Here is a 27,512-nt window from a genome sequence, read left to right as displayed (position 1 = left end):
TCGGAATCCGGGGATGTACTGTATGGTGACTAACATAATATAAAAAAAAAAAAAAAAGATAGTCGTGACTAGTAGGGAGCCAGTTTAGCAGACAACGGGGTGAGTACTGGGTGGCATGGGACTCCCTAGCCCAGCTTGGATGGGGTGGGGAGGAATAGTAAAGCCAAGGAAGTCTTCTTGGATGGAGGAGGAAATGCCTAAGCTGAGGCTTAAAGAGTAAGAGCCAAAAAAAAGTAGGGAAAGGTCATTCCAGACTAAGGAAACAGCATGTGCAAAGGCTAGGAAGCAAGAGGCATCTCCCATCTGCCTCACTGACGGAATGTCAGTCGTCATTCTCTGAGCTTCTCTTGACAGCACTGGACAGCCCAATCTAAAGTTTTGTTTCTTCATTTCCCCCAACTCCTTAGCACCCCTGCTGCCCTGTGTTCATTGTAAATGAACAGAACCATGGTCTGGAATCTTTGCTGGTTCCGTCTTCTTTGGCTCATCGCATTACAGAATTCCTTAAATCTCGTGGGTAAACTGACTGCATAGAGCCTTCGGCCTGGCAACTGCCCCTGCCTCAAATTTCCCTGCTTCCCTATGTTCTGTAAGTGACTTTCTTATACTAGGCAGCCGGGCCCTAGCCCTGCCCCAAGAGCACCGCTTTCTTTTCTTCTTGAATGTGATTTTCTAAGGTCAGTGCCTTTTGTCTCTTACTTGGCTGCCTGTTCCTAACAGGCCTTGGATCCCCTCGGGCAGAGCCCTGCTGCCCAGAGATCACCTGACCCAAATCTCAGCTGCAGAAATGTTTTCTGCTTTTTTTTTTTTGCCTCAAGTATGCAAATTGGCTCCTCTCCCTCTCTGCATCATTTCGGAAAGAATCTCATTCTTGAGGCAGCCTTGTCTTTCTGCTGCACCTGAACCGTGGCTTATNTTTTTTAAAAAAAAAAAAAAAAAAAAAAAAAAAAAATTGTTCCTGGTATGTCTCGTTCAGAAGAATCCATTGCTGGCTTCCCTGGGTTGGCTAGTGCCCAGACTTCCCACTTACTTTTTCTGCTTTTTGAAGTTCACCAACCAATGGCCCTGGGTTTGACTCCTTACTCAGCTGACCCTCAGGGTCACCTCCCACGTCTCCTGAAGCTGGTAGCTTCCCCCTCCCCTGCTGCATTTCTCTGCATCCTGGGCAGCCAGGTGACCAAGCCTGGGGAGGCTCAGTATTTCTCTTCTCACCCACTCCTCCATCCCACACACTCTAACTTGTGACTGAATTTTCTCTCTAAACCATTATAGTGCATTTTTCCTTTCTTCCTTTTTTTTGTTAAAATATAAGTCCCTCAATCCCGGCAGGATGCCTATCTGTTGCTATTTGTTCAGGGAGATTTGGGTCTTTCTCTTCCTTGGCCCCCTTCCTTTTCTCTTGGGTGAAGTTCTTGTCTACATTCCTTGTATAAGATTGTTGGAAGGAGCACAGATCTGTTTTCTTTAAGGTTTTGAAAAATTGCAAAGGAAATTCATTCTTGGCTTATTATTCCTAAACCCGCTTTCTTTTTCTTCTGACACGAGTCAACCAGGTTTTAATTGAGGTGGTGATGATAATGATATGGTTTTTTTGCTGTAGTAAGCCTTAAGCTCATCACGTAAGTTTCGACCTCTCTCTGCAGTCTGGCAAAACAAAGGAGAAACACCACAAAAGGGCAGGAAATCTGTAGCCCTGCCATGGAGAGAGGCATGCTTTGCTGTTGTCTCTCAGTCCAGTTTTCCTGGGAAAACTCTTTTTCCCCACAAACCAATCCTCTGTCGCCTTTGTAGGCAACCATGAGAGAGCTGCCAGGGGCTTTCCTTATGTGGAGGGGGAGCTAGAAGGGGAGTCACTGGTCCTCTCACCCTGTGCAGATCAGGATAGGGCTTGGCTCTGAGGCTGATGTCATGGCATGTAGGGTCTGACACATTCTAGCCTCGCCCTTCAGAGATCTAGATCCTGTCCCAGGGAAAGGCGTGTGACCAGGAGACGCTGGGAGGGGTTGTCCTGTTAAGAAGCCGAAGACGGGGTTTGGGAAGACCTGTGGCCACAGAGCTAACTGCCCTTGTGTGAGAGGCCGCCTGCAAGCTTCCTGCCATGCATCCAGTCTGGTGGCAGGTTTCCTTAGAGCCTGTGGTCACCCACTGTGTTCACACTCTGCCCTGGGGACAGCCTTGCTGTCAAGTCCTCGGCAAATGCCCAGGTGACCTGGCTAAGAGGGCACTGCAGGCAGGGCTGCTGGGGAACAATTCCACCTCCCTCAGGACAGTAACCAGCCAAGCGTGAACACAGCTTTCTCTCAGACTTGCCTAGAATTTTAGCTGTCATCCTCCTGGAGGAAGCCATCATTCCCACAAACCATCCTGCTCATCCTGAGCTCTGGAGTTCTGGTCACCTCTGGAGCCAAAATTGAATTGCCTTGCAGAGAGCCAAAGGCCTGGGCTAGGAGGAGAGAATATGTGGACTATCTGGATGGTTCCTTTTATGGACTGAGTGCCTTCTGGAAGGAAGAGCAAAAGCAAATTGTGTGTGTGTGTGTGTGTGTGTGTGTGTGTGTGTGTGTGTGTACATACATATGTAGGTAGTATATGTGTGAATATATAAAGTCCATATGTTGATCGTGCTTGATGAGGGGAGCTAACATGCACTATGGAGAATAAAAGTCCATGTGCTTTTGAATCATGAGATCCCAAAGGTCATATGTGGTAATAACAGGGAAATAACTAATTATAGTCCAGAGTTTTTTAACTTTTCTGGTCCTTCAGAGGGGCCTCAAGGGGTGCTAGAGGGACAGAGGGGGAGCTTAGGAGGGAGGTGTGGAGCTCTCCTCCCAATTCAACTAAGACAGGTTTGTTTTATGTGTTGAGCGTTCAGAGAAACTTTTTTCTTGACGAAGAAAAAGAAAAGGTTGGGTTTCTACTCTAAAGAAAGGAGGGAAGGAGGGAAAGGAGGGAGGGAGGAAGATAGGCATCCAAGCAGACAGATAGACACTGGTAAAAGGAAGACTATCTCCCAGGCATCACGAGACCTGGGAGCTGCTGCTGTCTGTTTTGACTGTGTGAATGTGGGCAAGTTGTTTCACTTGTGGGGCCTCAGCTTTCTCACCAGAGAGAACGGTGGTGTTGGAACCATGCCTTCCTCAGCGCCATGCACCGCTCTTGAGAAGATTAGGGAGCTCTTGTGTGTGAATGTGCTTCTCACTTGAGAAGTGCTATATCAGTGCAGGCAATGATTTCTTATGTTTTCTTTCTTCCTTCCCCACACGGAATTCTGTTCCCCTGTGGGGATATCTGAGAGGCTGACCTATGGAACATCAGTGTCCGGGCTCCACATACAGTCATTCAGGCTGGGCACTACGCAGGGGTGCTCAGCCAAAGAGGGCAGGTGAGAGCTGAACTCTGGTTCGTGCTCTGTAAGCCGCAAGACCTGGTTCAGGAAGGAAGTGGGGGGGCCCTCTCTCATTTGCAGTAAAGCATGTTGGGGCTAGCAGAGGCCCTGGCAGTGACATGCATTCTTTTCCTACGGAGGTGGAGTAAAGAGATCCGAGTATGAATTTCCAGCTCTGCTCTTCACTGCTTGCCAGTCTTAGAACATTCTGTGGGCTGTTAAGGAGGAAAAGCCCATTGTGCAGACATCTGTCAGCACCTTCAGGGAGGGGTTGTATTGCTCTGTGTTTCCTTCCACCTCCTCCACTGGGAACTTGGGGGATCTAGCTGAGCAGCCTGGGATTAAATTGAAAAGTGCTGCTCTCCTGGGATATCACTTTTCTCTGTCCAGTGGGGGGGAAAAAATTAAAGATCGACAGCATTCCATGGGGAGGGCTGTGGAAAAGAAGCATTCTCCTATGTTGCCAGTAGGAGTATAGAATGGCTCAGCCCCAGTGGGGAAGAATTTGGCTCTGTCTAATGAAACGTACCCTTTGACCCACAATCCCACTTCTGAGATCTGACCAGAGACGCACCTCCACAAACACAAAAACACGTATGCAAGGTTATTTGTTGTGGCAATATTTGTAAGAGCTAAAGATTGGAAAGAAGTCACACGTCAATCCATAGGAGATTGGTTGACTAAATCATGGTTGATCCATGAAATGAGTACTTTTGCAGCCATTAAAAAACAAAACAAAACAAAAAAACATGAGGAAGATCTCTATGAACTGATATGGAGGGATTTCTAGTATTATTGTGAAGCAAAGAAACAAGTGTATGTCACAGTATTGTATACTACTTACATTTTGTGTAAAAAATGAAGGGAAATAAAAAATTCTCATATATGTATTTGCTCATTTTGGGAGAAGAAAACACAACAGGGCAAACCAGAAATTGATGAAAATGGTTAAATGCAAGGTGGGGAGAGGAGAAGGAGAGGAGTAGGGCTTGTCTGCATGTAACTTTTTATCTGTTTTTGACTTTTGGACAATGTAAATGCTTTATATTTTTAAAACTACACATTTTTTTAAAGCAAGGATTTCTAAAAAAAAAAAAAAAAAAAGTCAGTCCCTAAAATTGAATAGAAATAGAAACAATGTGTATCAAATTGATCATCACACAGAGAGTAACTTTTGAACATGTGCTCTGGTCATACATTATTAATGCTTTATTGAGTTAGATATCATAAAGCTCACCCTTTTTTTTTTTTAAGATTTTATTTATTTATTTGACAGAGATAGAGACAGCCAGCGAGAGAGGGAACACAAGCAGGGGGAGTGGGAGAGGAAGAAGCAGGCTCACAGCGGAGGAGCCTGATGTGGGGCTCGATCCCATAATGCCAGGATCACGCCCTGAGCCGAAGGCAGACGCTTAACCGCTGTGCCACCCAGGCGCCCCAAAGCTCACCCATTTTTAAATTGTACAATTCAAGGGTTTCTAGTATATTTACAGAGTTGTGCAATCATCACCATAATCTGATTTCAGAAATTTTTCATCATCCCCCAAAGAAATTTTGTGCCCCTTTGTAGTTACTCCCTAGACTCCCTATCCCCCCAGCGCCCCCGTAGACAACCACTGAAGTACTTTCGTCTTTCGACCACGCATCTTTGGGATACATTCTGAGGACTAACATTTTCCCCCCCAAACAAAAACAAAAGCCCTGCAAGGAAATCTTAAATCTTGTGTAGTAGGTTATTGTTAGTGGTGATATTGCTATTACAATTTCAAAACCATGATGTATATTATAGGATAAGGCAGATATAGAAATACATTATTAATGTGATTCCAAACCAAGATTTTTTCAATAAGAAAATTGAAATACAAATATAAAATAAATGAAGATAAAGAAAATCTTGAATCTTAAATATGAATTAGAAATAACTGTGTGAACTCATGAGAAAAAAATATATGTATTCTCCCTCTACCCACTGAAAAGATTTAGAAGCTCTTTATAGCACTCCTGTACCGGTGAGCACACCTGGAACTTAAGATCCTGGTTTCTAAATGCCATTGCCTACAAAAAGCGACCAGAGCTCCTTGGAGAAATGTTTGATTCCAGATCTGGGTCAAGGAAAGTATAAGGTGATCCATGAACATCTTCTGTGCCAGAAAGCAAGGAAGTGCTCAGTGGAGGTCACCTGTCAAACACATTTGTCCCTGGCAAAACTGGGGATAATCTGAGCATCCCAAAGAATAGTGATGGTAATGGATTATGACACATTAAATTAAAAATTACAAAAACAATCCCACAAAGATGCTAAATAACAACAACAACAACAACAATAGGAGAAGTAAGGGGGCATGGGGAAACCTCTTCTTTATGGAAGAATGTCAGCTAATAAATGTAGAAGGAATGACATAATTAGAAAACCATCATTTTGCAGCCCAGGATAATAATTGATTTAGGCTAGGGGTGCCTGGGTGGCACAGTGGTTAAGCGTCTGCCTTCGGCTCAGGGCGTGATGCCGGCGTTATGGGATCGAGCCCCACATCAGGCTCCTCCGCTGGGAGCCTGCTTCTTCCTCTCCCACTCCCCCTGCTTGTGTTCCCTCTCTCGCTGGCTGTCTCTGTCTCTGTCAAATGAATAAATAAAATCTTTAAAAAAAATAATTGATTTAGGCTAAATTCATCATGGGAGGTTAAAAGCATTGGGTGAAACAAGTTGAGCACAATGACTTGCACATAGATCACTTGTGTTTTTCAAAAATATTTCATATTTTGCACTTACTATTCCAAAGGGGAAAGTAGACCTTTACAATGCAGAGATCTGGAGGTTACCTCCTTAATCCATGGATCAGACTTAGCAACACCAGTACCAAGACAGGCTGACATTATGTGCCTCTGGATCCAATGAGGTGTCCGCCACATCACCCATGTACTATTCCTGCCAAAAATGTTTAACTTAAATCTAGGTATGAGGAAACAGTGAGACAAACCCAGAGTGGGAGGCGTTCCATAAGGCGAATGGCCTGGACTCCTCAGAAGAGGCAGTATTTTAAAAAACTAACGATAAAAAATGTTGGGGCCTCTTTTACATTCAAAAGACTAAGGAAACATAACAACCAAATGAATTGTGTTGATTAGATCTAAGCCTTTGAAAAAATTCTGTGAAGACAGGACAATTGGGAATGTTTGAATGTGGGCTGTATATGAGATGGTGTTTTGGAACTATTGTTATTTTTCTTAGGTGTAATGATGTTACGTGGTTATGTAGGAGAATATCCTTATTCTTAGGAGAAATGTGTTGAAGTATTTAGCAGTGACATTTTGTGATGTCTACAAAATACTCTCAAATCATTGAGCAATGATAAATATGAGTAAAGAGAGAAAGCTAATATGGCAAGATGTTAATGAGCGTGAGTGAAGGGTGATGGATGTTAATGAGCATGAGTGAAGGGTGATGGATGTTCACTATTTTATTTTCACAATATTTTCATAGATTTGAACATTTTCAAAATCAGTTACAGGGAGAACTCTCAACTTGCTCTGTCAAGTGGGCTGCCCCATCTGTGTCTCCTGTAGTTCAGGCGAGGCCAGGCCATACCCCTTGCCATCTGCAACACTTCCTGGCTCCTTTCCAAGCTGAATTATCATCTCCTGTTTGCTCTCAGGCGAAGACCCCCTTGTGGATGATCAAAATGAACGAGACATCAATTCAGTCGCTGGTGTTTTAAAACTGTATTTCCGAGGACTGGAAAACCCACTCTTTCCTAAGGAAAGGTTTCAAGATTTGATATCTACTATTAGTAAGTATTTCCTAGGTGGAAATGGTAGAATGATCAATTGTGTGACATACCTTTATTGAAGTTGTACTATGGGCTCATTGCTGTGCTAGGCACATGGGAGGGATAGTACAAAAGAAGCAGTATGGCCTTTGTTCTCGTAGAACTTAAAACCTAGTTGTAGAGATAACAAGATGGTTGATAATGGAAACTGGCATGGTACAACCCTGGGTATAGAAGGAGCTCAGAAGAGGCAGAGGGAAACTTGGTTTTGCAGATCGCAGCTGAGAGAGAGCAATGTGAGCTGAGCCTTCCAGGATGAGTGGGCACAGAGTATCCTGGGAAGGGTCTGGAGACACACAAAATGGGACCAGTAGGAGGGTGTTCCAGCCAGTGAATGGTGCAAGAGGCTGGAAGGGTAAAATAGAGAAAAAGGAGAAAGACTCGGCAAGGATTTTGGAGCTTTCCCCCTTGGGTAATAGGAAGCCATTGAGGGTTTTGGAGTCAGGTCAGCAACATTCAAGTAAAATGGTGAGGGTTTGGGAGTCAGGTCAGCAACAGACAAGTAAAATGGTGAAAATAAGTTGACTGTGGGCTTTTTCTGATTTCATGAGCCATCAGAGTTCTCCTTGACAGGTATTTTTGTGGATGAAGGCAGAAGCCCAGTCTAGGGGGCTGAAGTAAAGGCACCTTGACTGTAAGATGCCCAAATCCAAGGCAACATTTTGGGAATTTTTAAAAATAAACTTTTAATATTACAGTATGAGAATCTTAGTATTTTAGAATAAACTATGATTTATAGAAAATTGCCCCACGCCCAGTATCATTAGGGATGCTTCTCACAATGCTCTGAGAGGGATTTGCAGCCAGGAAAGTACTCCAGTGGGTGGAGACTTCATGCCTCTTGCCTGCCTTGAATGAAAGACACTTCCTCTGCCCTGCTCTCCTCCACACTACTTCCTGCTCATCTTTCCCCATCCACTTCAGCTCCACATCACCCTTAGAAATTCCAGGCCACAAAGGCCCAACCCTATCTGAGCTCCATGTCACATGCTCAGCTAGTGCTTCCAGAAGCCCCATTAGTCTAGTTTCTGAGCAGAGCCCTGAGTGGACAAGGTTGTTGACGCCTGGTACGAGCTCATCACATTGCACACTTTGGATCACACTGTTGGGGCGGTGGGGTGGGGAATCCCTTCTCAGTTCTCTCCCAAATCCTGTGATTATACCAAGGAGAAAATTTCAGAGGTCAGTCTCCTTTCTAAAGAGAGAGATGGAGCCTCAGTCTCAGAAACTTTTCTATAGAACAAGCTTACCTATAATTTAGTAACATTGTTTTGCTTTCTTTATATCTATTTTTATGTTACCTCCTAATTATAGCAAGTGATCCTGGTTTCTCACTTATAGAGTGAGGTAAAATTTCCTCTTTAAATAAACGTATTTACGAAAACGATGTATTGAAGTGGAGGGGTACTAGGATGACTGAAGCTGAGGACAGGGAGTGGCCTGTGTAAAGGGCACTGGAATCAATAAAGGTCCAAGAACATTTAGCTCTGTGGGGAGGCTTGGGCGAGGTGCCTCTACCAGACTTCGAAGGTAGGCTAGAGCCTGCTGGGCAGAGTAGAGAGATCACCAGTGTGTGCAAAGGCCCAGGGGCAGGAAGGCCCTCTGTGAGAGGGAGGTCGTGGCTAAGGCCACCTGGCACGGAGTTTCTCATGGGGGTGCTCTTGGCATTTAGGGTAGAACAGTGCCTTACTGTGTGTCCCATACATTCAGGACATTTGGCACCTTGACCCCTGGATCCCAAATGCCAGTAGTACCCTCTAGTCACTGTGACAACCCCAAATAATGCCCTGTGGATTTGTAAATGCCCAGAAGTGCACCACCACCTCATTTGAGAAGCATGGCTCTGTATCATCTCAGATACATGAGGAAGGGGCAGCAGCTAGGAGGTGAGGCAGGCTGGGTGGGCTGAAGCCTGCTGTGAAAGGCCTGGGATATGGAGGAGAAATAGGAGACATTGTGTTTTAGAAGGAAGGTGCTGACAGTATGTGGAGGCTGGAGAGAGGGGCTATGTGAGAAAAGCATGTTTTCTGATAAAGAAGCTGGCATAAGCTTGGGCATCAGCCCTGCAGACACACATCAGAACTCTGGCAGCTCAGTCTTCACGCCCGCTTCCCCTCTCCACAAGGCAAAGCCCACAAAGCATGTCTCCTTACCGAGCCCAACTTGCTGCCCCTGCCCCTGGCCCGACTGACAAAAATACCAGTGTCTCTCTGTCTAGGCCGGACCTGAAGACCACACTCAGGGACAAGATCCAGGCATCTGCCAAGCTCACTGGCCAATATAGAGCTCTAGAGTTGGTTGTTCATTCCAAACTCACTTCCAGCCTACTGTGTGCCGTGCCTGCGGTGCGGCTGGCGTTCAGAAAGGGGGGGCACGGAACATGGCCTGTGCCTGTGTTCGTCAGGACTCACGGGTATTAGGTGACAGAAACTCCATCTATCCTGGCTTCACCCATAAAAGGGAAGGAACTGACTCACATACTTGCTCCAAGTGGCCAGACGAGGGTTACAGATCAATCCCTAGAACCGAGAGAACTGGCTCCCCCGGAACCATGTGGACGGATCTAGGAGCAGAAGTTGCTTGCCTGGCCCTCTGAGGATGAAAGACACGCTGAAAAGCCCTTTTGCCTTACAGAACTGGAGAACCCGGCTGAGAGGGTGCACCAGCTCCAGCAGATCCTCATCACCCTTCCCCGAGTGGTCATCGTGGTCATGAGATACCTCTTTGCTTTCCTCAACCAGTGAGTTGCCCGGCCAAGTTGTGGGGGGGGGGACGTCCCTCTTTGCCTCAGCTCTGGCCTCCTTTGGGAGAGGGTGTCCTGAGGCTTTTGCAGGTGCAGCTGTTCCTAAAACAGAACATGGAACCCTCCTGGAGTTGAGTAGAGCCCTCAAAAACGAGAACCCACAGGGGGGAAGATTCACCTTTCCCAGGTGACTTGTGAGTACCTCCTTTCTTGTAGCCTCTCGCAGTATAGCGACGAGAACATGATGGATCCCTACAACCTGGCCATCTGCTTCGGGCCCACCCTCATGCACATCCCTGATGGGCAGGACCCTGTGTCCTGCCAGGCACACGTCAACGAAGTCATCAAAACCATCATCATCCATCATGAAGCCATCTTCCCCAGCCCCCGGGAGCTAGAGGGACCTGTGTATGAAAAATGCATGGCTGGAGGGGAAGAATATTGGTAAGAGTCCATTCTTCTTAATATTGTTATTATCATCATCGCAATTGTTGTTGCTGTTGAACAGGAACAGTAAGGTTTCTTACGGCTTTATAGTCTGTACTCCCATATGCATTTTCTCATTTGAGCTTCGCCACAGCCTTATATGAGAGATAGTTGTATCAGCCAAGACTCTTTTGGTTTATAAGAGACAGAAATACAACTCAAACTGGTTAAGATAAATGGGAAGTTATTGGTTTACTTTACTTAACTAAGTCTAGGATCATGGCTTCAGGGATAGCTGGATCCAGGAGTTCAACTATTATCATCAGGACTTGGTTCTGCAATCCTCAGCCCTTGGCTCTGCTTTCTTCTGTGTTGGCTTCATTCTCAGGCAGTCTCTCCCTTGGTGGGTTCAGGAAGGCACCTGGTAACTCCAGATTTAGAGCACAATCTCTCAGCAGCCCAGTGGGAAAAGGGCTTCTCCTTCCCAAGTGTCCCAACACAAATCCAAGAATTATATCCCGTTGCTGAGGCTCGGGTCTGGTGAACAAATCACATTGGTTAGGAGATGTCAAGCTGTCATGGGCCAGGTGAGTCACAAACCCATCTCAGGCAGCAGGGGAGTGGATAAGTACCCCCACCTCAGCCTCTTGAGAAAGGAGCTCCTTTTTCCAGACACAGTGAGTTCATGTTCTTTGAGAGCTTCACGCCAGGTCAGCAGTTGGCAGTTGGGCACTTCTGTGTGCCTGGTGCTACATGGGGTCTTGGGAGAAAAAAATGTTATAACCTAATCAAAACCAGGGCTCACTACTTTCCCCAGACTGAGACCTTAAAATGTGGTAAAGATAGGAAATGTTTTTAAATGTGGATTCAGAACACCAGCTGACAGAGACCAGCCAAAGTGTTCTGATTCGTTCTTCATTCCCAATCCGGGACGACACACAGCTGTACATTTAGGTATTCCCCATACTGCTTTCAGCTAGGGGCCGACAGGGGCATTGGTCTTTTGATCATCACAGCATTCCTGGACTCCTAAATCGCTTCAAAGAAAGGAGACATTCCAGCCCCTTTGTTTCCCACCCCGTCCGCCATAGAAATATCAGGCCCTGCTGTCTTGTAATCACAGCTCTGTAACCTTATTTGTGGCACCAAGAGCACATCTGTCCTGTTCTGTCATAGACACATTAAATAGCCAGCAAGCATACTTTCCGGACAAAGAGAAGCTTTTCACGCAGTGTCTGCAACCATTACCGGTTCTCTTTTCCTGCTGCACTGTAATTAGTGTTCTGGGAAGGTCGTCTAGGTCTGTGGTACCCACCAAAGGGTAGTATACAGTAACCACACTTCCCTTAATCCCATTTGTGTCCCATGAGAAAGGAAAACTATTAATTACATTGGAGGTATTTTCAAAGCCAAAAAGGGGAATTTGGCTGAGGGTCTCACTGTAATGTTCATTCATTCAACGAACGGACAGATGGTTGCTGAGTGTCTGTCCCAGGCCAGGCCCTGGGCAGGGGGGCAGGGACATAACCTGTACAGGATTAATTCCTGAGGCAGGGAGCTCTGGAGGGGAGGAAACAGGCAGTTCCAGAAGAGGGGTTCCCTGAGCCAATGTAGCGAGGTCAGGAAGGACTTTCTGGAGGACATAACGACTTCATGGAGGCCCATAGGATGGAGTCAGCCAGGTGGGGAGTGGGCAAAGAATGTCCTGGACTTGGAGCATTCAGTAAAATGGAAAGTGGTTCTGTGTGGCCGGAGTGTTGCAGATGCCGAGGGAATGGTGAGGGAGGAAGCAGCACAGGCCGGCAGGAGCCGGGTTATGAAAGGTCTAGAGCCATTGTGTGGCATCTGGGCCTTATCCAGGAGGCAGTGGAGAATTTTTCATAATGAAATTCATATTTTCTCAAATGCCATTGTAAATGTCACCTCCTCCTAGAAGCCTTCCTTGACCACCTATGCAGGTCCCCTCTGCTGTTCTTGTCTCTGCTCATTTGCTCCTCCATAGCACATTTCAACTTGCAGCACTTTTATTTCCCGGCCCATGAGGCAGAGTCTGTGTCCACTGACCCATCAGTGTGTCCCTCCTACCTAGCATAGTGCCTGGCAGGTATCAGGACTCCATCACTAGCTCAGTTAGAAAACCGACTATGTGAATAAACCCTGGCGTCAAGAAGCTTATTATTTAGAGAGGGCGAAGCAGCTAGTGAAATGATCTCAGTGTGTTAATACCAAACCTGACAGGCGTGGATTCACTTTACCTACTACCTACTCCTATGCCCATCATGGCTGCCAACTGCAGGCGCCGTGTGGACTGGCCCAGGCTTTTGCACACAGCATCCTGAGGCAGCCCTGAGAACCCTGCTCCTTGTGAGCTTCACTCCACCTTGCTGGGCAGTGTCACGTCCTCTGTAAGAAAAGGAACCAGGAGAGACGAATGACTCATCAGACTTCCAAAGTTCCTTCCTGTTTTGGCCTGTGGTCCTTCCGAGGATAAATGCCAGGGTTTTATGCTGCCCTCTAGGAATTGGCAGCCTGACCAATTCCAGGGCTGGGGGAAACTGGGGGAGGTTATTCAGGATAGCCTCCCATTGAAGGGGCTAGGAGCGGTTTTCTATTAGGAGGGCCCATGGGTGGTCAGATGGGTAACACAGGACGGCACCGGCCTGGGTCTGACCTGGGTCAAGCGCAGAAGTGTGCTGGGCTGACACTTAAGGGAAGCTGAGGACAGTGTGAGGGTGCAGAGCCCAACGTGTCCCCTTCCCATGTTTCCTTGCAGTGATAGTCCACACAGCGAGCCAGGGACTATTGATGAGGTTGACCACGACAATGGCACGGAGCCTCACACCAGTGATGAAGGTGAGTGAGGGGGAACCTGGCCAGTGAGCTTACCTGGAGACTCTCACACTGACTCATGCCTGCCCAACCTCTGGGCTGGCCCACAGAACCCCCTCCAGCTTTGCAAGCCAGCGCGTTGCCCTCCAGAATAGAGGGGGGACCCAGAGAGATCTCGGAGACATGTGCACTCCCATTCACCACACTCCTACCCGCCCATCTCCTCCCTTTCTGTGTCCCACCTGGCCTGAGTGCAAATCCTAAGTGACAAGAGTTTGCTAAGTAGGAAGCACACTTAGTCCCCTGTTCCTCCTCCACTGTCTGTTCTGCACCAGCCTGTGCTAGGACTTGGGGCACTTTGATGAAAGACACATGAGTTGTTGAGGAGCTCCCAGACTTGTTACCTGACACGTTAGGAGTGGCTCCCCATGATCCGCAGAAATAATGCCTGAAACCAGCCAGCGATGACCCAGGGAGGTGCTGGTGGGAGAGGAGGAAGGTGGGCCTGGGCTTTAAGGAACTCTTCGGACCCTTCTACCCCTTCTAGACAAGGAGACTAGAGTTGGGTTCATCTCTAGGGAACCTGGACCATGTCGACAAGCAATCTGGATAATATGGGCCCAACACCATTGAATCCATTAGACGGAATGGGCATTACTGAGGGCCCAGGGTATACTTTTAAGGACCTGTGAAAATGTTTTAGTTTCTTTTAAAATAGTGAGGAAAAGGAATATGATCCAGCCTGTATTATATTTATCTTTATACCAATTCAGTTGTAGAAGATAATTTTTTAATGTTTTTTTATTATATTATGTTAGTCACCATACAATAGAAGATAATTTTTAACTTTTTTTAATGGAGGAAGGGACCCATGAAAGTCATAACACAATGCTGTAGAGACGAAGCATAGCCCTCCTTTCTCCCTGGGATAGTTTTACTTTGAAAAAAATCATTATGTAGAGGTTTTCTTATGGGCTTCTGTGTTTCCTTCTGGGATAGTCCCAGGCCCTGTTGGCCACCATTTTTGTCAGGAGAGCTGGTATGTAGTACTCAGATGTGGTTTCTGGGAGCTGGTGAAAGGACTGGTTCCAAGACTGATAGGTGGATTTGCACTTGCTACTGACAGATATTCCAACTCAAACTGACTTAACCATTAAAGGCCTCAGATCATATACCTGAAAAATCCCAGGTTAGGCATATCTTCAGGCATGGCTGGATCCAGGAGCTTAGTTGATCTTGTTAGGAATTTGTCTCCATCTTCTGTTCTGCTTCCCTCTGTGTTGGTGTCATACTTAGATAGGATATCCCTGTGTGGTGGTTTTTGGCAGTTCTAGGCTTTCATTGTCCTTCTGTCCAAAGTCCCAGTGAGAAAGAGCTGCCTTTTCATCATGGTTCTAAGAAAAGCTCCTGGGGTAGAGTCTCAGGACTGCCTTAACTCACACATCCCACCAAGAACCAATCACTGTGGCCCAAGAGGGAACCCGCGGGTCAGGCCTGAGTCACAGGTATGGAAGAGCATATCTAGGTGTAACGTTCAGTTCTGCCAGAATCCTCAGAGGCTCAAGTCATCCTGAGCTGAGGAAAATGTCCTAGGGGGCCTTTGTTTGGAGATGTGAAGGCTGCCACTCTTCTGCTTGTTTGTAACAATTTGGTTTTCTCTTTCCTTCTTTTCTGTCTCTCGCCCTACTACTTTCAGCTCTTCTCCTTCTCCCTTCTTGTCCTACCTGTTGCTTGCTTTATTTCCTTGTGTGTGTGTGTGTGTGTGTGTGTGTAGCTCCCTCTTGCTTTAGACCTTGCTCTCAGTCTCTCTTCTTCCGCTGGGGGAAAACAGCTCTTGTCCAACAAGATGGACTGAGTTTCCAGCATTAAGATTTGTTAGGACTGCTGCTGGTGGAGGTAGATGTGTCTGCAGGAGGGTGGGTCACATGCCCTCTGAGGACCCCTGAAGCCCACCTTCCTGGGGGCTGAGGTCACTGCGGGTCATGCTGCACATGCTGAGCTTCCCCACAGCTCCTCAGCCTGGGGGTGGAAGGCTGCTGTGGGCAACAGGACTGAGGAGGAGGAGGGACGGAGAGAACAGGTCTTGCTGGGTATGTGAGGAAGCAGCCACAGGGCACACCCAACAGGCTTCGCCCCATCAAGAAAAACCCCTCATAAAATGTTGCCTCCCTCCTCTCAGAGTAGAGGCATACAGTATCCCTGGAACAGGGTAAGTCAGAGCTTGTCTGCTTCCCTAGAAGGTCCCTTCTCGATTGTTCCTTGTCAGGTTGCTGGTTTCTGAGAATGACAAAGGCAGAAAGATCACCCTGGAAGGGCAGCAGCTGTTTCCGGAGAGCCAGTTTCATGCTCCCTACAGGTTCTTACTGTTTCCTCTGTGTTGGTGGTGATGGCTGAATCAGGAGCATTCTTCAGAGGAAAATTAATTGCATTTCCTAAATGTTTACCTACACGCCTGCCCCAGTCAAAACAGTCATGGAAATACTGAGTTGCAGGAACAGTTGAGGGACACTAGACTCTGAGGAAGGAGACCTGGATTTGAAAGACAGGGAGAAACCTTCATGGCCCTGTGATCTTTGGGAAGCCATGTAACTTCAGACCTCAGTTTCCTTATCTGTAAAATGAGAATGACGGCACCAGGAGAATCGTGGCCTAAGTTAAAATGAGGTGACCTATACGAAGGAGCCTGTCACAGTGTCTGGGACAACTGGATGGGTGAAACATTATGCTGTATCCAGTAGAAATTCCTCCTAATTCTGATCAAGAAACTGAACCCAGGGATTTTTACGGATCTAACTGCTCATTGGCAGCCTAAACCGCCCTTGTGTATTTTCCTCTAAGACATTTCATTTGGGGGATCATCAGTGTCTTTGTTTTTCTTGAAAACAGCCTTATGAATGGAGCCCAGCCGACTCTGAAGGTCAAATCAGCCAGAAAACCACGACCCCATGTCTCTGTAATAGATGGTTCTCCCAGTGAGTGACCAGCCAAACGGGAGGAAAAACGTAGTTCTTTGGCCTTTCCTCTCTCAACATATTCTGTACCTAGCTGATGCCTGCTGCCCAGCCTGGAGTCTGTTAGCACATCACTGGTATATATGTGGAAAATCCACTTGTGCTTGCTCTTTGGTCTCCCAAGATTTATAAAGAAACCATGGTTAGGCTAAGAACCCCTGATTGTCAGAACTAAGCCAAGTGAAAACATTGAGGCAGCCTGTCACTAGCAGCTTTATTAATTGGATGCTAAATGAAGACCTAGGCTGCCAGATAAAGAAACTACTAAAATCAGTAACAGAAACATGATCATATAGTTACGTCAGTTTCCAACTATAATTTCACCACCATTCTCTCACTGATGTTTTCTCAGAATTTTTCCAGTTGCCTTCTAGTCCTTGCCCATCATTTACATCTGGAAGGCCATTAAGCCATTAACTTTTTGGCTCTATCAGGGGTCCATAAATTGGCTTTAGGAGGTCCACTGTGGGCAACATTTTGTTTCTGTTGGAATGTGTGCCTCTGAGGAGAGGTCCATAGTTTTGATCACATTGTTCTAGGCATCCGCTAGAAATCTGGGTAAGATTTCTACTGGCTTGCAGTTCATGATATTTCCTTTAAGAAAAAAATGTCAAGCACACAGAAAAGTGGATGGAAATTGTACAGTGCACACCCATAAACCTACCACCTAGTTTCTACATTTGTTAACATTTTGTTATATTTATTGTATTGTGTATCTATCCATCTATCAGTCCATCTTATTTTCATACAATTTTTTAAAAGATTTTGTTTATTTGACACATACACAGTTGGTACTTTTGCAGTTGAGGGTGGTCAAGTCCTTTCACTTTACCGAGGCAGACATTTGAGTACAGACTTGAATGAAATTAGGAAATGGCACACAGGGTCAATAAATATTTGTTGAATGTGAATGAATGCAAATATCTGGGAGAACAGTATCCCAGGGAGAGGGAATAATAAGTGCAAAGGTCCTCTGGCAGGAAAAGGTTTGGAATGTTTTAAAAACATCAAGAAGGCTCTATGAATATTTATGTTATCGTGTTTAGGGGTATAGTGTACTGATGTCTGCAGCTTACTTTAAAATTCATTAAAAAGTGAGATGGATGGATGGATGGATGGATGGATGGATGAATGGATGGGTGGATAGAAGTTTGGATAGATATGTGATAAAGCTAATACAGTAAAATGTTAACAGTAGAATTTAGGTTGCAGGTATATTCATGTTCACTGTCAACTTTACTTTGTGTTTGAAAAATGTCAGAATACAGTGTTGGAGGAGAAAACATTAAGGCTAGTGAGGCTGTGAGGGAGGGACTGAGTGAGGGAGAGAGTGGTAGGGAGCGAAGCCCAGAGTGCGGAGGGACCTCGGCAGCTCTGAGGAGACATTTGGGGTTGGCCCCAAGCACAGTGGGAAGCCTTCAGAATTATTTCAACAAGAGAGTTTCCTGATCTGATTATGATTTTAAAAGATCCCTCTGGCTGCCTTGGGGAGAAATGGCTCTACCAAGCACGAATGAAAGCAGGGAGGCTCGTAGGGGGACAATGTTGATCTGGACCAGGGCAGTGGCCATGGAAGTGGCGAGATGGGTCCGATTCAGGCGACATGTCAGAGGACTTGCTGATGGCTAAGACGTGTGATTCTCCAGAGCAAGGCTCTGGCCTGAGTAAGCAGGCAGACGGTTCTGCTTCCTAAGATGGGAAAGATGAGAGAATTAAGTAAGTTTGGAGAGGGGTGTGTGGGAGAGTGATAAGAAGGAGAATCCCATATTCTATTTCAGGTATGATAAACCCAAGTAAGAGACTTCCTAATAAACGGCGGCTATGATTACTCTTTCTACCATACACACTTACTTAACGGCGTCTGCAGTCACACGTGCCCTCTCTCAGCCTACGGCTCAGCTCTGCTCCTCCTCTCTTCTTCTCTTCCCCTTACATTTCCCATTCCTCTTTGTCCCCCCACTCCCAACTCCAGACCACCCCCAGTGACTGCTGGAGGCTCTGGAAATGCAGAAGGCAGGACCTAGACACGCAGGCAGCTCCTCCAGGCTCCTCCTGGCAGGAGCAAACCTCTGCTTCCATCAGCTTCTTCACCAGTGTGGGGAACCTGGCTCAGAGGACACCCGGGGGTGGAACCCTGAGAGCCCACAGCCTCTGGGTTCAGCTCCTGGTCTTGCAAACCCTCCGGCCTTTTTGTCCTTGTAGCTAGGCGGGCAGACAGGTGACCGGACAGCGCTAGCCTAAGGCTGGTATAAGATCCAAGGAGGTAGTAGAGAGGAGGACAGAGATCTCCCCATTTTCCTGAGAAGGTAATTTTGAGTCAAGATCTGAGTTAGTGGGGCCCATTTAGCTGTGCTGTCATCTTGCGTCAACTGTGTCAGAATAGCATTTAGGGGCGCCTGGGTGGCACAGCGGTTAAGCGTCTGCCTTCGGCTCAGGGCGTGATCCCGCGTTATGGGATCGAGCCCCACATCAGGCTCCTCTGCTGGGAGCCTGCTTCTTCCTCTCCCACTCCCCCTGCTTGTGTTCCCTCTCTCACTGACTGTCTCTATCTCTGTCAAATAAATCAATAAAATCTTTAAAAAAAAAAAAAAAGAATAGCATTTAAAGACATTTGTCAGGGAGCCAGCTGGGGAAGGCTGGCCTCACTGCCTGAGGCCCGGTCCCTGTAGAAGGCTGCCCCAGGCCCTGAGGACTAGCTGCATCCACAAGCCACCGCATCTCATAGGAGTGTCAGCACAGTCTCCTGAGCCAGCTGCTTACAGAGGGGAGCCCTAACGTGCATGTGGGTGTGGTGGGGATGGATGGGGGAGATGAACAAAAGAGGTACCTCCTTCTGCTCTTTGATTTTCCATGCTGCCCATACCCCTTAGAAGTGCGTTCGCTCTGGTAACAACTCTCATACAGAGCTAACTCTGTGCCGGGCACTGTTGCAGGCACTTCCTATACAGTAACTCATTTAATCCTCATAACAGCCTTCTATGCTGTGTACTATTATTAGCATTCCCATTTTACAGAAGAGGAAACTGAGGCTTAGGAAGGAGAAATATGTTCTTCAAGGTCACACAGCTAAAAAGTAGCAAAGCCAGGTGTTCTGGGCTTAACTCCTTGATGGGCAAGTGGGTGGCTGGAGGGACAGATACACGATGATCCATAAGGAATGGAGCAATAGAGAGGTAGCACAGGCAAGGTAGCTGCGTCTAGAGAGAGCAGAGGTCACTTTCACTACTCTTTTGTTCGATTAAAATCCAGTACATTTATTATTTTTATATATGTAAATATATACATAAATATGTATATTATTTTTATAGCATCAGACATCTTTGTGTTTGCTTTAAAGTATAAATACATTAATACTCACAGCCAGTTTTCTACCAAGTATAGGCATCTCTTAAGGTACAGCCATAACACAGATTAAATAAATCATAGGCCTAGCTCCCCTGCTCCCCAGAAAGTCTCTTTCCAAACCTCACTAGCTATATGGCCTAAAACCCCATAAACTCTCTGCAGCTTAGATTTCTTGTCTGGACCTACCCCATAGGGTAAAGCCACTAGTAATTATAATCATGAGAGTGACTATCAGCTGAACACCTCATGTATGTCTGTACTATGCTAAGGACTTTCATACATTATGGTTTTTAAAAATCTAAAATCTAGTATATTTCTTTTTTAATTGAGATATAATGGACATATAACATTATATTAGTTTCAGGAGGACAACATAATGATTCGATACACGTATTGCAAAGTGATCACCACAGTGAGTCTAGTTAACATCCATGCGTACATCAAAGTATGCATGTAGTCACCAGACATAGTTACAGATTTTCTTTTCTTGTGATGAAAACTTTTAAGATCTACTGTCTTAGCAACTTTCAGTGCAATGCAGTATTATTAGCTATAGTCGTCATGCTCTACATTCCATCCCCAAGACTTATTTTATAGCTGGAAGTTTGTGCCTTTTGACCAGCTTTACCCATTTTGCCCACTCCTTATGCCCTGCCTCTGGCAACCACCAGTCCGTTCTCTGTATCTGAGAGTTTGGTTTGTTTTTGCTTTTAGATTCCACATATAAGCAAGATCATAGGGTATTTGTCTTTCTTTGACTTATTTCCCTTAGCATAATGCCTTCAAGGTCCATCCATGTTGCTTCAAATAGCAGATTTTCCTTCTTCTTTATAGCTGAATAATATTCCACTGTATCTATACACCACATTTTCTTTCTTTCTTTCTTTTTTTAAAGATTTTATTTATTTATTTGACAGAGAGAGTGAAAGAGCACAAGCAGGGGGAACAGGAGAGGGAGAGGGAGAAGCAGGCTCCCCACTGAGCAGGGAGCCCGACATGGGGCTCGATCCCAGGACCCTGGGAGCATGCCCCGAGCCGAAGGCAGATGCTTAACCATCTGAGCCACCCAGGTGCCCTTGTATACCACATTTTCTTTATCCATTTATCCATCTATCTTTTCAAGTTAGTGTTTTTGTTTCCTGTGGAGAAATACCTGGAAGTGGAATTACTGCATTTTAGGGTAGTTCTATTTTTAATTTTTTGAGGCATCTCCCTACTGTTTTCCACAGTGGCTGCACCAGCTTGCAGGGAGGGTTCCTTTTTCTCTACATCCTCGCCAACTCTTGTTATTTCTTGTTTTCTTTTTTTCTAGTAGCTACTCTGAGAGGTGTGAGGTGCTGTCTCATGGTGGTTGTGACCTGCATTTCCCTGATGATGAGGGATGCTGAGTATCTCTTCAGGTGTCTGTTGGCCATCTGGATGTCTTCCCACATCCTCCCGAATCACCCGAGGTGTACAGAGGTTATGTGACTTGCCTGGGGTCACACAGATAAGAGGCAATGGAGCTGGGCAGTAGGAGTGCCTCAGGGGCAAGAGCCATATCCTCATTGCTTAATCCAGTCAGGGCTTGTCACTAACCAGTGAAGAATAAAGGTTTGATTGGTAGATGTGTATGTGCAAAGAGATAAGCTTCAGATGTGGCCCCATTAAGAATTCTCTCTCCCCCCAAATTAAGTCCATAGATGAAAGTGTTATTCAGCTCAGGCTGTTAGAACAGGACTGGGTGGCTTGCACAACAGAACTTTATTTCCTCATAGCTCTGGAGGCTAGAAGTCCAAGATCAAAGTGCTGTCAGGGCTGGTTTCTGGTGAAGCATCTCCTCCTGGTTTGTAGAAAACCGCCTTCTCACTGTCCTCACATGACCTTTCCTCTGTGTACATTCAGAAGGAGAAAGAGAGATCTCTGGTGTCTCTTCTTCTTCATAGAGGGACACCAGTCCAGTCAGATTAGGACCCTACCCTAATTACTCACTGGATTTGCAGGGCAGGGGGACACACAGTTTGGTCTGTAACAGTGAGCTTTGAAGAGTTTGGGAGCCCTTAAAAATTGTGTACAGCATCTTTGCATGGATGGGAGTCCACCTACACCCAAAAGATAAGAACCACTAAAAGTATTATAAGTGGACAAAGAGTGAAAGGATTCATGGACAAATAGAAGTGGAACTTGTATTGAGAGGTAGAAGAAAGAGATATTTCTTAAGATATTATTTTAGTTAGTGTTAGAAAGTGGAAAACAAGAGCGGTAATGGAAAATAAGGATATGGTGTGTCAGAAGTTAGATGGCCTGCCTGAGGCCATAGCACAGGGAGCAGATCTGAGCTAGAACCTGGTATCCGGAGCCCCGGCCCACACTGTTTCCACTGGCTTGCTGGCTGTGCTGCCCCCCAGAGCCCAGGGCCATCTGAGCGAGGCTCCTGGCTGCCGTCCTGTTCACTTCATGGATGCTCTTTCCCTTGCTTTCCTTCTAGAAGTGGAGCAGATCGAGGCCATTGCCAAGTTTGACTACGTGGGGCGGTCCCCGCGTGAGCTGTCGTTCAAGAAGGGGGCCTCGCTGCTGCTGTACCACCGCGCCTCGGAGGACTGGTGGGAGGGTCGTCACAATGGCGTGGACGGACTCATCCCACATCAGTACATAGTCGTACAGGACATGTGAGTGGGAATCAAGACCTTCTTTGAAGAATGCCATAATTGATTAGTGATGTCTTGAATGGGCACAGGAATAGGAGTGCTGGGCTGTATGGAAACCGTCTGCTCTCACTGGTATGATACACTTGGTCTTTTGTAAGAATGGATTCTATCTAACTTACCCTTAAATGGTGATCCACTTAAACAAATAAGCAAATGGCTCAGCCTTTAGAGCACACAGAGACAGCGTTTGGTGCCTTGGGATCACCATCCTGGTCCACCTGACAGCCCTCAGGGCATTCATCACCTGCCCTTGTTCTCAGCATCCAGTGGATCTTGCCATATTCCTCTGCCCTCCTGGGCCTTCTCTATACTCAGTAGCCCGCCCACTGCCCCCTTCACTGCTCACCATTCTCTTTCCCCCAGGTGGCTCTCTCAGAGGATGCACAGAAACAGTCATCCCCTCACTTCCAGTTAGTGGGGTACTGTTATTTTTCTGATATTGTTTTTTTTTTAGAAAGAAAGGCCTGCATCCCAAATACCTAGCCCTACCCGAAGACCCAGAGAGTCTACACCTTCTCTTCTTTGAAAGCCATTGAAGCTTCCTACAACACACACTCCTTCTCAGGCTTAGGTGGACCTGATGTATCAAGGAAGCAGCAAGCACGCTGGCTCTCAAGGGAAAGCATAAGCTTTGATGTCAAGAGGGGATGGTGTGAAACCAGAGAAAAGTCCAAGGCCAGGCAGACAACAAGAGAAACGCCAGTGGAGGAACCTTGGCAGCCACCTCACAATTATCCAAAACTCTGGGTCGGGAGCTGAGGGCTGGAGGCACTTTTCTTCCTCCCTTGCTTAGCCCTAAACTGCTTCTCAGGGCCCCGCATGGAGACTCAGCTCTCAGTGCTCAGCTTGTGGGCTCCTCCCCCCATTACTCCAGCACTCCCTCCAGCATTTAGCTTGTCCTAGCCTGGAGCATCATGGGAGAGAAAAACCTAGAGGAGGGGAGAGGAGAAGGTAGGCCTGGGGCAGAGGGGGGGTTAGTCTCCTGCCAGAGAAAGTAACTCAGGAGAGAGTGAGACAGTGGGCGTGTGTGTGATGCTAAGGCGGAGTGGGAAGCACCTCACCCCGAGGATGGGCATAAGTTAGCCATAAGGTGTGTGTGGATCCACCCTTCAGACATGTCTCCAGGAGCCCTGCACATCCGGGGTTCTCTGGACTGGAGCAAAGCACTGCCGACTCACATCTGTCCTTCTCCCCAGGGATGATGCCTTCTCCGACAGCCTGAGCCAGAAGGCTGACAGCGAGGCCAGCAGTGGGCCGCTGCTGGATGACAAGGCCTCCTCCAAAAACGACCTCCAGTCGCCCACGGAGCACATCTCGGATTACGGCTTTGGGGGGGTGATGGGCCGGTAGGAAACGCGGATTCATTTTTTCCTACTAGTGCCATGCCCACCTCTGTCTGTGTTGGGAGGGGCAACGGGGCCGAGGGGAGAGAGGGAGGCTATCGTGGCTGCTTGTTCCCTGCAGGATGTGATATCAGGCACACTGGGGGGTCTGCTGGAACTGGCCCCAGAATGCGGCGTGAAAGGGTCCAGCTTGGGGTGGGGATTTGGAGCACGAAGAGGAAAGATATATATTGGCAAATCAATTCTTTTTATGTAAAATAGTAATATTAAATGGGGAGAANCCAGCTTGGGGTGGGGATTTGGAGCACGAAGAGGAAAGATATATATTGGCAAATCAATTCTTTTTATGTAAAGTAGTAATATTAAATGGGGAGAAAGAGAGAGTTATAAACTGACAAGTATTTTTCCTACCTCTCTCCAGTTCTTGCACCTCCTCGCCATTTTCTGTTGAAGACCTAAGCTGTTGTATTTAAAAAATTAAGGCTCACATACTCCCTGAAGTGCACTACACAAACAAAAAATTCACACCCACGTATGTGGTGGGGAAATTGACACTCCACTCCACCCACTTATTTGGTGGGAGCACATTTGCCAATTTCTTCCCTCCCCGTGTGTGGGCTGGGCTGTGTCACGTGACCTTTCTACCAGGCAAGAGTTGTGCTTGTCATTCTACAGGCCCTTATGGGCCAAAAAATGAGGTCATTAAAAAAAAAATTAAAAAGAGAAAAGAGAACCTGACAGTTTCTCACTGCTTTCTTAATCAGATTCTCAAAATGTCATATTTTTTTCATTTTTTTCGGTGGAGAGGTCATGGGATCAGCTCCCACATATGGGTACTTGCAGACAGAGCCAGAGATACACTCTCAATAGGAACATATGTTCATGATTTTGCTTTGGTAGAAGTCTCCATGCCTCCTTTCAGTATATTCTGTTCAGTTCAGCAAATGGCTTAGGCACTGTGATAGATAATGGAATTGAGGGGCAAAAATGGAAGTCTGGGGTAGGTAGAAGACAAAGCCATGGTTCCTGGAATTCTGGGAGAGCCATATCTTCTCCTGCCTCGCTCTTCCTCTCCCTCTTGCCTCCCTTCCCTACTTTACTCTGGTTCTTTTCTTTCTCAATATTTCCTCCTCTCCAGCACCTATGCTTTGGTCCTGTTGGGGTACCCACAGGCAGTGCTTAGCTTGGCTGGTGGCTCTGGGATCTGAAGTGCTGCTGACCACATTGAACTTGGTCCTTCAGTCACAGTCCATTCCAACACTCTGTCCCTCCTTCCTACCCCCTTGCCACTTCCAGCCTCCCCTCCCTTCAAGTCTTTGTTGACCTCCCTAGGATGCAGCAAAATTGTCTGCGGGTGGAGGCTTTATCTTCAGAGTGCTTTCACACCCACCAAAGCTCCCTGGAAGGTGGGCAAGGAATATTATGCCCATTTACCAGATTAATAAAAAGGGTCTGAAAGAGGACACAGGAAAGTCTGTGACAAAGCCAGCCCTCCTGATAGATACTCTAGTCCCCTTTTCACTCCACCAGAGCCTCCCTAAAGAGTGAAAGGTGGCCAGATGCATGGAAGGCGTGTTGAGTGATGCAGTTTTTACTCCTGAATGACTAGTTTTCCAAGATCTGGAAAAGCCTCATAGATATAGCCCTTTGCTGGGGAGATTGGGGGTGGGTGACAACCCTGGACTGTGTTCAGTTCCCAGGGACCCCCTCCTGTGCTTGCAGGGAGCTGGTGATTTTTTGGTACAGTCAAGCCTCAATGCTTCAGACCAATTAAGAAGCCCTTCAGAATCATGGAAATGTCTGAACCACTTAAGAACATATCATGAGCCCAACTAACCATCACCAAAGCGTTCCCAGGTTGAAATTCTCCTGGCCTTGACTGGACATGTAGACAAGATTCATTGTGTAATTAGTAACACCACCGTCTGCAGTTTGGAAAGCAGAATGCTTCCGATTCCTTTGAGTACGCAGATTAAACCTGCCCCTCGCCACTGAGTTACACGCTCAGCCAGCGCTTTCGTTGCACAATTGAGTTTGGCTGAATGAGGCTTTACTATACCTGCTCCCTAGACTAGTGTGTAGTGTGTGGCCTGGGGTTAGCTGATCTGTTCTGAGACTTGCCAGGGTTGACCTCTGCCCCATGCCCCTGCCCTCTGGCTCCTTTGCAGAGTGCGGTTACGATCTGATGGAGCGGCCATCCCCAGGCGCCGAAGCGGGGGCGACACCCACAGCCCACCCCGGGGCCTGGGCCCCAGCATAGACACGCCGCCCCGGGCTGCCGCCTGCCCCAGCAGCCCCCACAAAATCCCCCTCACCCGGGGGAGGATCGAGAGCCCTGAGAAGCGGAGGATGGCGACATTTGGGAGTGCTGGCAGCATCAACTACCCTGACAAGAAGGCTCTCTCGGAAGGGCACTCGATGAGGTCGACATGCGGCTCCACCAGGCACAGCAGCCTGGGGGACCACAAGTCCCTGGAGGCTGAGGCCCTGGCAGAAGTAAGGGCCAGCGGGAAGGCAGGCTGGGCCAGCTGAGAACCCCAGAGGGGTGGCCGGGTGGGAGCCTGCGGACTGGGGAGCCACTTTGCCCTTCACACCAGGCTCAAGGTTAAGGCAGAACACAAGATAAGAGAGCAAGCTGGCTTCCTGTCCCCCAGCTGGCCTCCCCATGGGAGCAGAAGCTGGATGGGTGCAGCTGCTGGCTAGGGATCCCGTAAAAACTGAAGACCTCCAGTCTCCAGGGCTGGAGGGGGGATTCCTGCCCTGGGGGCAGGCCGGATGAGAGGGATGTGATAATGGCAGGTGTTTCCACAAGATGGCACAGTTGAGTTATTCATTCATTTTTTCGTTCATTCATTCATTTGTCTGATCATTCATTCATTCATCTGTTCATTCATTCCTTTATTGACAAATATTGATTGAGCCACTGTTGTGTGCCAGTCACTGCGCTAGGCACTGACAGTACAGTGGTGACCTAAAATGGCCCCAGACCCTGCCCCCCTGCTGTCCATCTTCCCAGAGCGCCTTTCTGCAGCCCCACTCTGCAGATCCCTGCATTACCTCTTAGACTAATGCAAGGCTCACGCCTAAACCACTCAGCTGATCTTTCTCTGAGCTTTCTGTCTTTCTGGCTCACATTCTGCCAGGGTAGAGTGGTGGTGGGGATGGTGGTAGAGGGGTAATCATTACACTTATTTTTTACAGTTTAACCTTTCAGTTCATGCTGGAGTATTGCAGATCAGTGAAGTCTACAGGGGACTTCATTTAAGTGGAACAGGACAAGGAAAGCCGGAGTTATCACTGCTGGGCTGGGATATAGTAAAGATGGGGAGAGGATTGCCATCTCTCCCCTTATATAGAAGGTCCCCCACAGCTAATCCTTTGGATAAAGTCACAAAAATCCTGTTCTTAAAGTAGCTAGCGTTCTGGGCAATGGATAAAATGTCATGAAGAAGCATAAAATCTATTAGCCATTGACCAGACATCCCCTAGTCTCTTAACAAAGCAAAAGGGATAAGCAGGGACCCTGCCTGTGCCAGATTGGAGCCCGTTGTGGGGGCCCAGGGCAGGCAGGAGGCCGCCTGTGGGCTGGGGCAGAGAGAGGGTAAAAGAGGGCATGTCTGTGGAAAGGGGCCGGCAGGACATCTTCAGGCTCCAGCTCCATCAGTGCGACCAGACTTGTAGTTTTTCTTGGTTTGCCTCAGGGTGGAAAAGCGAATAGTCCTCAGGGTCACCGGAGGTGGTGCACCGGGCCTTCCAGCAGAGGTTTTAGGCAATATCCCCTGTTGTCCCCTCAGCGGCCGGGTCGGTTGGGCCGTGGCCTGTCTCAGCCTGAGCGGCTCCCTGTGCCCCATTGGGTGTGAAGGCATCCCTGTAACACCTGTGTGAGCCCAGGACTCTGGCTAAAGGGAGTGTGA

At 47.3% G+C, this 27,512-nt stretch overlaps 1 protein-coding gene across 7 annotated transcripts in view; it reads left to right on the top strand.

Moving 5' to 3' along the window:
- Positions 1-27,512, top strand: part of SRGAP3 (SLIT-ROBO Rho GTPase activating protein 3) — a 250,454-nt gene that overhangs the window by 215,917 nt on the left and 7,025 nt on the right. For 4 of the 7 annotated variants that reach the window (XM_019800883.2, XM_034658695.1, XM_034658697.1 and 1 more), the window contains 7 exons: positions 7,041-7,175; positions 9,849-9,954; positions 10,174-10,401; positions 13,157-13,236; positions 22,036-22,216; positions 23,452-23,601; positions 25,767-26,094. In XM_019800883.2, coding sequence (XP_019656442.2) covers positions 7,041-7,175; positions 9,849-9,954; positions 10,174-10,401; positions 13,157-13,236; positions 22,036-22,216; positions 23,452-23,601; positions 25,767-26,094 — 1,208 coding nt within the window. Of the gene's footprint in view, positions 1-7,040; positions 7,176-9,848; positions 9,955-10,173; positions 10,402-13,156; positions 13,237-22,035; positions 22,217-23,451; positions 23,602-25,766; positions 26,095-27,512 lie in introns of those variants that run through there. The other 3 variants (XM_034658698.1, XR_004624758.1, XM_034658699.1) reach the window with 3 other exon arrangements.

This window comes from Ailuropoda melanoleuca, chromosome 4 (genome assembly GCF_002007445.2).
Source record: "Ailuropoda melanoleuca isolate Jingjing chromosome 4, ASM200744v2, whole genome shotgun sequence".
Classification (NCBI taxonomy): Eukaryota; Metazoa; Chordata; class Mammalia; order Carnivora; family Ursidae; genus Ailuropoda; species Ailuropoda melanoleuca.
The sequence above is the reverse complement of the archived record's forward strand: the minus strand, read 5'-3'. Positions and strand labels throughout refer to the sequence as shown.